The sequence below is a fragment of the Clavelina lepadiformis genome, chromosome 3, assembly GCF_947623445.1.
Source record: "Clavelina lepadiformis chromosome 3, kaClaLepa1.1, whole genome shotgun sequence".
NCBI lineage: Eukaryota > Metazoa > Chordata > Ascidiacea > Aplousobranchia > Clavelinidae > Clavelina > Clavelina lepadiformis.
The window spans coordinates 1,494,690-1,506,357 of NC_135242.1; the positions used below are offsets into that span (position 1 = coordinate 1,494,690).

The following is an 11,668-nucleotide window of genomic DNA, read 5'->3' on the forward strand; positions in this document are numbered from 1 at the left end:
TTGTTTGTTAGAAAAAACAAAGAAAAGCATTTTTCTTGCAATTTTTGTGATAAATCAGTCAAATACAAAAAAAAATTGAAAGTTCATCTAAGAACTCACACAGGTGGGCAACCTTATCAATGCCAAGTGTGTCAAAAGTCATTGATCCAAAATGGCAGTTTGCAGCATCATATGAGAATCCACACTGAAGAGCGACCTTTTCAATGTGATGTGTGCCACAAGTCCTTTTTCGCTAGCAACAGTTTAAAAGCTCATATAAGAACTCATACAGGTGAGCGACCTTATCCATGCCAAATTTGTCTCAAGTCATTTATGCAAAATGGACATTTGAAAACTCATATGAGAACTCACACTGGACAGCGACCTTATCAATGCAATGTGTGCGACAAGTCATTTTCCGATTACAGCAGTTTGAAAGCTCATATGAGAACTCACACTGGAGAGCGACCTTATCAATGCAACGTGTGCCACAAGTCATTTTCCGATAGCCGCATTTTGAAAACTCATAAGAGAACTCACACTGGAGAGCAACCTTATCAATGCCAAATTTGTCACAAGTCATTTATCAATAATGGAAATTTACAAGCTCATATGAGGACTCACACTGGAGAGCGACCTTTTCAATGCAATGTGTGTGACAAGTCACTTTCCAATAGCAACAGTTTGAAAGCTCATATGAGAACTCACACTGGAGAGCAACCTTATAAATGTGATGTGTGCTACAAGTCATTTTCCGTTAGCAGCAATTTGAAAACTCATATAAGAACTCATACTGGAGAGCGACCTTTTCAATGCAATGTGTGTGACAAGTCACTTTCCAATAGCAACAGTTTGAAAGCTCGTATGAGAACTCACACTGGAGAGCGACCTTATGAATGTGATGTGTGCCACAAGTCATTTTCCGTTAGCAGCAGTTTGAAAACTCATATGAGAACTCACACAGGTGAGCGACCTTATCAATGCCAAATTTGTCACAAGTCATTTATCAAAAATGAAAATTTGCAAGCTCATATGAGGATTCATACTGGAGAATGACCTTATAAATGTGATGTGTTAGACAAGTCATTTTTTGTTATCAGCAGTTTAAAACTCATATAAGAATATACACTGGAGAGGTATCTTATCAATGCCAGTTGTGCCACAAGTCAAAAGTTGTGAAAACTCAACCAAGCAAGGCAATTCGAAACGTTATTAATCATCATCATTAAATTAAACAATAATATCATAAATGAAACTGTTGACACGATTGGAATAGTTTTCACTAGTACAAATACTATGATATATTGATATGAAGATCTTTGTATGGTCTGAAGTGAACCTAAAACGTTTCAATCAAATCAATGGTCATTGGTCAGTGACTTTCAACAACACATCAAACAGACTTTAACAATTAATTCGGATAAAACTTTCCTAAATGTGTTGGTCTAAGATTTTTAAGTGATTTGAGCACTGTTTATGGTGTGTGCCAGGTGTGTGTGTATACCACTGTTTATGGTGTGTTATGTCATTTAAGATGATTTCGTGTGTTTTGCATCTTGAAACTAAGCAGAAGTCTTTATAAACATTTTTTCAAAAAAACAGGGAATCTTTTTGATTTTCGTTTTTGTATGTGACAGTCATTGCTGTTCTTTACTTTATAGTAAAGTTTGATGATAGAGTCCTAAAAATTGTTGTAGTTGATTGTCCAATAGTTTACCTGAATGTGTGCAATGCAAGATGTGTTTGTGATAAAATTGAGGCAAGACATTGTGGTTGCCCCCACCCTGTTGTAACAATCGTCGACTGACATGCGATCCTGTATCCTTTTAATTCCGCGTCTATCATTACTTGTATCATTCTTGTTTTTTACAGCAACAAATTTTTTCAGGAAGTAGGTTGTAATTAGTTACATTCATTATTAACGTGAGCTATGGAACGTGACCTTGGTACAATGCAAGTTGATATTGCATTGAAAACTAACAGTCATGTTAATGCCATTTTACAAGAATTTAAATCAATGCGACAAGACATGAAGATGGAATTTGCAAAAGTGCAAGAAAATATAGATGATATGGCTTCAAAGATTCTTGCAGAAACAAAGAAAGTTGAAACAATAAACAACGCAAGTCCAATTGAAGAAACATCACAACCATTGGATATAGAACCTGCTAATGGCATTTGTATTGGGGGAGTTTATTCTGAGAATTCACCAGTCCTTCCTCTCATTAATAAGTCTGTCAAAGAAGAACCTTTGCTATTGGAAGAGTTTCAAATTTCACCGACTGAGTCTGATAACCCAAATATATCCATATTAAACAAATTTCTTTCTCTTTCAAAGATGGATTAATGCCGCAATTAAAGCTGTTGAGCCTCAAAGCTGTATTGAAATATTTCAAATAAATAATGTAGCGATTCTGTGGAAATGTTCCTTGATGAAGCTGCCAAAAATAATAAAGTCAATACATGCTCAATGCTCATATGTCTGGTCGAAGTTACAAAGAAATACAATTTTTTTGCAATTTTTGTGATAAATCATTCCAACACAAAACAAACTTGATCTCGATTGGATGAGCGACCTTATCAATGCCAGTTGTGTCACAAATCATTTACCGAACTAAACCCGCTCCAGCGTCATATAAGATACTCACACGGAAAAGCAACCTTATCAATGCCGGGTGTGTGAAATTTCATTAAAGCTAAGCATGTTTTTGACACCTCATATGAGAAGTCACACACTGGAGACATCTTATCAATGCGATATGTGTGAAAAGATGTGCAAGATGTGTCGAAATTTGGTTTCCCAAAAATGGTATTTGCGGAGTCATGTGATTATTCATCCTGCAAAGCGACCTTAACAATGATTTTTTTGTCAAAAATCATGTATATTGAAAGGATATTTATTTAGACGCATTAGAACTCACACTGGGACACGACCATACAAATGCAAATATTGTAAAAAGGTGTTGGGACAATAATTTAACTTTGAAAAACATTTACAAACCATTATCCAGAGGCTGCATCAATTTATTTGTGTTTTATTTGTCCACTTTTACATGTTTTATCGGTAACCTTCTATATTTCATGAAACATAAAATTGCACTATACTGGTTGTTTTTGGCAAAAAAACATTTAAAAATTATCAAATTTTCAGTTTTCTTGTTGTGATTAAGTTAAAAGATGTGTCCCAATTTCATTATGGAGGAAAACTACTTATTTAAAAATTGTGAAAATTTGGTTCGAGTGTTTTCATATACAGTCGAATCTGGTTAATTGCATAGTCAATTTGCCAAGCCTTTCTATGCGATTAAACGAATTATGCGTTTATGCGAAAGTTCAAAGTCCACTTATAGTCTTACCTGACGTGCGAAGCTGGTCACGTGTAAAAGCGTCAAAACGCAAAACACTAACGTTTGTTGTGTATTGCGATCATCCATTCATTCAAACGCGCAAAACACTCTATCATTTATTGTTTATTGAAGAAATATACTGCATGATTGTTGTTTGTTTGATTTTTTTGCATGTTTTCTTGCATTTGTGTTTCTAAACGAACAAATGTTGCCATGTCCACCCCTTCAAAATGTAGTCGTCGGCGAATTGTATCAAGTGCATGCGGAACTTCTTTATTTTTTGGTGTAGTCGTGTAACGAAATTATGTCACGCGTTATTCACAGTATTTTGTATTTTACCGTTTTTGTGAGGTTGTTCTCTAGTGCGTTGATTGGTTGCAATTACCGTTGTTTGTCTCACGTTCTGTGCACTTTTATATTATTATCACTAATTTGGCGCCTTGCCTTTAGTACCTTATAAAAGCCGTTCGTTAGGTGATTTGAGTAGGTCGGTTTTGGTTTTGGGTCGTAGAGGCTGTCCAATAAAATGAGTTGATTTGTTGGGTTTTACTGGTGGTGTCGCGGTTCACCGTGAATGTGGAAATTGAGCCTGGCTACACGAAAGAAAAAGTTCTGTTACAGTCGCAACGATTGCATCAGCAAAGCTTTCCTCCTTGATGTCGTCTTTTTCAACTTGTTTGTTTCGTAAAACTTCTTCACATATTACAACATCATCTTAATGCAACACTTTAACCATTTCTTTACGCAGCGTTTAAATGAAACTAAAACAGTGCGAATGTTAATGTCTGCGTATTGACAGCCACGTGTTAAGGCTTAAATTCGGCATTGAATGTTGGATTGTTTTGTAACAAAGCGCAGTACAAGTGTGCGCTCCCAGTGCACGTTGTTTTCAATTTTATCTTTTAAAAACTTTTGAATAATCGAATAAATCACCTTCATTTTTATTCAATTAAGCGGATTATGCAATAAACTGCTATGCGATAAACCAAAGTATAATCTTTACAAATGATAGACTATGGTTTGGGATTTGCGCTCTTTATGCGATAAAACGAATTATGCGTTTATCCAGAATGCACTTAACCGGGTTTGACTGTATTTGTTTGTTGGGTATTTATAGGTATAAAATTGGTGCCCCCATTTAAAATATATTATGATGTTTTGTTGATCAACTTTTAAGATAAACTATAAAGTTCATGATACTTGACCTGGTTCACAATTTTCTGGGGCTGATAGGTCCAATGTTAATTTTACAATTAATGTTTATGTGTGGAGAAAGCATTAGTCAAGTGTTTATTTAATTAAGAAAACAATTGCTGTCATGAGTGAAGCAAAAATATTTTTATGAAATTGACTGAATTAAATTTGAAAAAAATGATTTTGAAATAGATTACTGTCATCATGTGTGAGAATTCAAATGATTATTTGCTGTTATTTGTGTTCCTCTTTAAACACATCATAATTTTTGTGAACTGTCACAGCAAGCATATTTATTACAATTTACTTTTAACATTTCAATTCAATTTTTGGGTTTTGACATCTTATTCAAATTAATATGTTACTTTTTATTAAAACGTTTTACCTTTCACATTTTCAGCCAATAGTTTTATAATAGTTTTATTGTATCACAATCAAACTATGGAGTGTCATCCAGATAATATGCAAGTTCATTTTTTTTTGAAAGCAATCAGTGATATGATATCGCAAGAATTCAAATCAATGCGACAAGATATGAAGATAGAATTTGCTAAAGTGCAAGAAAATATGGAAGATATGGTTTCAAAAATTCTGGCAGAAACAAAGAAAGCTGAAACCATAAACAATGCAATACCGATTAAAGAAACATCTCAACCATTAGATATAGAATGTGATATCGGCATTTGTATTAAAGGATTACGTTCTGAGAATGCATCAGTTTTTCCTCTTGTTGATGCTGTCAAAGAAGAACCTTTGTTGTTGCAGCATTGGGAGGTTTCTGAAATGGATGACCCAAGTATGTCCATGTCAAATAAATTTTCTCATCAATCGGAGCTTGGAGTAAATGACACAGTTAAAACTGTTGAGCCCCAAACCTGTATTGAAGAAGATTATTCTGAAAAGGCATCAATTTATCCTCAATCTGAAGTTATTGAAGAGGAACCTTTGTCGTTGCAACAATATGCAGTTTCTCAGACTCAGGTGTTCGTTGGAAACAACAAAGAAAAACGTTTTTTTTGCAAGTTTTGTGATAAATTATTCCAACACAAAGCAAACTTGAATGCTCATGTAAGAACTAACACAGGCGAGCGACCTTATCAATGTCAATTGTGTCACAAGTCTTTTACCCAAAATGGCAGTTTGCAAACTCATTTGAATATCCACACTGGACAAAAACCTTATCAATGCCAGGTGTGTCACAAGTCATTTTCCCAAAAGAACCATTTGCGTACTCTTATGACTAACCATACCGGACAAAAACCTTATCAATGCCAGGTGTGTGAAAAGTCATTTACCAACAACAGAGATTTGCAGATTCATATGAGAATCCACACAGGTGAACGACCTTATCAATGCCAAGTGTGTAACAAGTCATTTAGCCAAAGCAACAATTTAAAAACTCATATGAGAACACACACTGGAGAACGACCTTATCAATGCCAAGTGTGTAAAAAGTCATTTACCCAAAGCAACAGTTTAAAAGCTCATATGACAATACACACCGGAGAGCGACCTTATCAATGCCATATATGTCAAAAGTCATTTTCCCATAAGAGCAATTTGCGGACTCATGAAACTTTTCACACTGGAAAGTGACCTTGACAATGTTTGTTTTTTTTGTCAAAAGTCATTTGCGTTGAAGTGATAATTATTAGCACATATTAAAACTCACATTGGGGTATGTAAATATTTTGAAAAGATGTTTGGACAAAAACTTAGCCTTGAAAAACGTTTACAAACCATTTATCGAAATGCTGCATCCATTTAATTGTGTTTCATTTGTCCATTTTCACATGTTTTATCATTAACTTTGTATGTTTCATGAAACCTAAAATTTCACTATGTGGTTGTTTTTGGCAAACAAGTTATTTTTTCAGAAGAAGAAACAAAGGAAACTGAAACCATGAACATTGCAATGTCCCATCGAAGAAACATCATTACCATTAGTGTCAGATCACAAATATGTGTTTTCCCAAGACTCCAGTTACCGTTATGCGTTGCATTTTGTTTGTCTTTTTCGTGGAATTCTTTAGCAATGTGACAAAGTAATGTCTAGTATCATTTGGTGTGAGGAAATTTTATCGCATCCCGCTGAGGCATTGTTTACATTAAAACGATTGTTTAACCAGGTTGACAACTCAACCAAGCAAGGCAATTCGAAACGGTATTAATCATCAATAAACTAAATAATGATATCATAAACGAAACTTTTGAAACAGTTGGAATAGTTTTCACTAGTACAAATACTATGATATGAAGATCTGAAGTGAACTTAAAGCTTTCATTTAACTCAATGGTCATTGATCAGTGGTCATGGTTATTGGTGAGTGATTTCAACAACACATCAAACCAACTTTAACAATTAATTCGGATATAACTTTCATAAATGTGTTGCTTTAAGATTTTTAATTGATTTGAGCATTGTTTTTGGTGTGTGCCAATTGTGGGTTAGTTTAGGTCAAACTGTTGTGTATTGTCATTTAAGATGATTTCATGTGTTTTAAATGTTGAAACTATGCTGAAGTCTTTATAAACATTCTTTCAAAACAACACGGAATCTTTTAGTTTTCGTTTTTGTATGTGACAATCACTGCTGTTCTTTACTTTGTTGTAATTTAGAGAAAATTGTTTAGATTTGTTATTTTTCTTCCAACAGTTTTGGTTACATATTATCAGTTTTCCTTTATCAAGAAAATCAACAAACATTTTAAGTTTTTTTTTCAGCAAATAGATTATAAAATTGTATAATAATAATCAGACAATGGAGTGTCAACCATTTGGTATGCAAGTTGACGTTTTATTGAAAGCATTCAGTGATATGATTTCACTAGAATTTAAATCAATGCGACAAGATATGAAGAAGGAATTTGTAAAAATGCAAGAAAGCATGGAAGATGTGATTTCTACGCTTCTTGCAGAGATAAAGAAAACTAAAACCATGAACAATGCAATGCCAGTTAAAGAAACATCGCAAACAACAGTTGTAAAATCTGATATCAGCCTTAGTATTGAGGAAGTTCATTCTGAGAAGGCACCAGTCTTTTCTCTTGTTGGAGCTATCAAAGAAGAACCTTTGCTGTTTGAAGAATATGAGGTTTCACAGACTGAAATTGATGGCCCAAATATATCCATGTAAAATAAAAATCCTCCTCATTCAGATATTGGAGTGAATGCCACAGTCAAAATTGTTAAACCACAAAGCTGTGTTGCAAGTAACTCAGATGAAAAATGCAGCGATTCTGTAAAGATGTTTGTCAATAAATCTACTGCAAGTGAAAGAATTATTGCTTGCAAAGTTGATGCTCAGTTGCTTGTTGGAAATAACAAAGAAAAGAATTTTTCTTGCAACTTTTGTGATAAATCGTTCAAATACAAAAAAAATCTTGAAAGTTCATCTAAGAACTCACACAGGTGAGCGACCTTATCAATGCCAAGTTTGTCAAAAGTCATTTACTCTAAATGGGAGTTTGCAGCGTCATATGAGAATCCACACTGGAGAGCGACCTTATCAATGCGATGTGTGCCACAAGTCATTTTCCGATAGCAGCAGTTTGAAAAGTCATATGAGAACTCACAATGGAGATCAACCTTATCAATGCCAGGTGTGCCACAAGTCATTTTCAGATAGCAGCAGTTTGAAAGCTCTTATGAGAACTCACACGGGAGAGCAACCTTATCAATGCAATGTGTGCCACAAGTCATATTCCGATAGCAGCAATTTGAACAGACATTTGAGAACTCACACTGGAGAGAGTCCTTATCAATGCGATGTGTGCCACCAGTTATTCACCCAAAGCAGCAGTTTAAAAACTCATATGATAATTCACACTGGAGACCAACCTTATCAATGCGATGTGTGCCACAAGTTATTCACACAAAGCAGCTATTTAAAAACTCATATGAGAATCCACACTGGAGAGCAACCTTATCGATGGCAGGTGTGCCACAAGTCATTTTCCGATAGCAGCAATTTGAAAACTCATATTGCAAATCACACTGGAAAGCGACCTTAACGAAGTTTATTTTTTGGCAAAAGTCATTTACGTTGAAATGATAATTCTTAATAAATATTAAAACTCCTGTCGGGGCAATGTAAATAGTTCGAAAAGATGTTTGGTCAAAAACTTAACTTTGAAAAACAATTACAAACCATTCATCCAGATCCATTTGTTTATGTTTTATTTGTCCACTTTTACAAGTTTTATCAATAACTTGGTATGTTTTATGAAACATAAAATGGCACTATGTTGTTGTCTTTGGAAAATAGGTTGTTTTTTCAGGATGTTTTGTCAATGCTAGTTGTGTGAATAGTCATTTACTCAAACCAGCATTTTGAGAACTCATATAATAACACACATTGAAGAGCAACCTTATCAATGCCAGGTGTGTCACATGTCATTAACCAGAAGAAGCACCGATTTGCAAGATCATACGACTATCTATTATTGCACCATCAAACCATGGAGTGTCATCCAGATAATATGCGAGTTGATGTTTTATTGAAAGCAATCAGTGATATGATATCACAAGAATTCAAAGCAATGCGTTTGGATATGCAGATTGAAGAAACAAAGGAAACATTAACCATGAACAATGCAATGTCCCACCGAATAAACATCACTACCATTAGTGTCAGATCACAAGTATTTGTTTTCTCAAGACTACCATTACCGTTATATGTTGCATTGCTGAGGCATTGTTTACATTAAAACGATTGTTTAACCAGGTTGAAAACTCAACCAAGCAAGGCAATTTGAAATGTTATTAATCAACAATAAATTAAACAATTATATCATAAACGAAACTGTTGATACGGTTGGAATAGTTTTCACTAGTACAAATACTATGATATGACGATCTAAAGGGAACCTAAAACTTTCAATCACATCAATGTTCATTGATAAGTGATTTTCAGCAACGCATCAAACAGACTTCAACAATTAACTTGGATATAATTTCGTGTGTTTTACATGTAGACACTATGCAGAAGTCTTTAGAAACATTCTTCGAAAACAGCAAGGAATCTTTAAATTTTCGTTTTTGTATGTGACAATCACTGCTGTTTTGTACTTCGTAGTAAATTTAGATAAAATTTATTTAGATTTATTACTTTTATTCAAACAGTTTTGATTACATTTTATCAGTTTTCCGCTATCAAGAAAATCTTCAAACAATTTAAGTTTTTTTCCAGCAAATATGTTATAAGTTTTGTATAATAACAATCAGACAATGGAGTGTCATCCAGTTGGTATTCAAGTTGACGTTTTATTGAAAACAATCCGTGATATGATTTCACAACAATTTAAATTAATGCGACAAGATATGAGGAAGGAATTTGTAAAAATGCAAGAAAGCATGGAAGATGTGATTTCAACGCTTCTTGCAGAGATAAAGAAAACTGAAACCGTGTACAATGCAATGCCAGTTGAAGAAACATCGCAAACAACAGTTCTAAAATCAGATATCAGCCTTAATATTGAGGATGTTTATTCTGAGAAGATACCAGTCTTTCCTCTTGTTGAGGTTATCAAAGAAGAACCTTTGCTGTTGGAAGAATATCAGGTTTCTCAGCTTGAGATTGATGACCCAAATATATCCATGTTAAATAAATTTCCTCCTCAATCAGATATTGGAGTGAATGCCACAGTCAAAATTGTTAAACCACAAAGCCGTGTTGCAAGAAACATAGATGAAGAATTCAGCGATTCTTTGGAGATGAATCGCAATAAATCTACTTCAATTGAAGAAACTAATGCTTACAAAGTTGATGCTCAGTTGCTTGTTAGAAATAACAAAGAGAAGCATTTTTCCTGCAATTTTTGTGATAGATCATTCAAATGCAAAAGAAATTTGAAAGTTCATCTAAGAACTCACACAGGTGAGCAACCTTATCAATGCGATGTGTGCCACAAGTCATTTATCCAGAATGACAGTTTGCAAGCTCATTTGAGAACTCACTCTGGAGAGCAAACTTATAAATGTGATGTTTGTGACAAGTCATTTTGCGTTAGAACCAATTGGAAAACTCACATGAGAACTCATACTGGAGAACGACCTTATCAATGCCAGCTGTGTGAAAAGGCATTTACTCAAAACGGCAATTTGAAAACTCATATGAGAATCCACACTGGAGAGCGTCCTTATCAATGCAATGTGTGCCACAAGTCATTTACCCAAAGCAGCAGTTTAAAAACTCATATGAGAACTCACACTAAAGAACGACCTTTTCAATGCGAAGTGTGTCACAAGTCATTTACCCAAACCAAGAATTTAAAACTTCATATGAGAACTCACACTGGAGACCGACCTTATCAATGCGAAGTGTGTCACAAGTTATATTTCAATAATAGCTATTTAAAAATACATATGAGAACTCACACTGGTGAACGACCTTATCAATGCAATATGTGCCACAAGTCATTTTCCGAAAGCAGCAGCTTGAAAAGTCATATGAGAACTCACACTGGAGAGCGACCTTATCAATGCGATATGTGCCACAAGTCATTTTCCGAAAGCAGCAGTTTGAAAGCTCATATGAGAACTCACACTGGAGAGCGACCTTATCAATGCCATGTGTGCCACAAGTCCTTCACCCAAAGCAGCAGTTTAAAATCTCATATGAGAACTCACACTTGACAGCGACCTTTTCAATGCCAGGTGTGTGAGAAGTCTTTTATCCTAAATAATCATTTAACAGCTCATATGGGAATCCACACTGGAGCGCAACTTTATCAATGCCAAGTGTGTCAAAAGTAATTTTCTAAAAGAGCAATTTGCGGAATCTTGAAACTATTCACACTGGAAAGCGGCCTTGACAATGTTTGTTTTTTTGTGAAAAGTAATTTGCATTGAAACAATAATTATTAACACTCATATTGGGGCAATGTAAATATTTTGAAAATATTTTGGGACAAAAATTAACTTTGTGAAAAATTTACAAAACATTTTTCCAGATGCTGCATAAATTTTTTTGTGATGTTTTTTTCAATTTTATCAAGAACTTTGTATGTTTCATAAAACATACATTTTCTCTATGTGTTTATTTTTGGCAAAAATGTTGTTTTTTCATGAAGTTTATTCCGAAACTACGTCAGTTTTTCGTTCTGTTGAAGCTATCAAACAAAAACCTTTGCTGTTGCAGCATTGGG

The 11,668-nt window shown here is 34.4% G+C and overlaps 1 protein-coding gene and 1 pseudogene across 1 annotated transcript; both read left to right on the forward strand.

Moving 5' to 3' along the window:
• Positions 1-1,042, forward strand: LOC143449174 (uncharacterized). Its single transcript, XM_076949270.1, has one exon. It carries the CDS (start codon positions 172-174, stop codon positions 1,033-1,035), a length of 864 nt encoding a protein of 287 aa, XP_076805385.1. The 5' UTR covers positions 1-171; the 3' UTR covers positions 1,036-1,042.
• Positions 1,043-4,934: 3,892 nt separating this feature from the next.
• On the forward strand, positions 4,935-11,276 carry LOC143448577 (uncharacterized; annotated as a pseudogene).
• Positions 11,277-11,668: the final 392 nt, after the last annotated feature.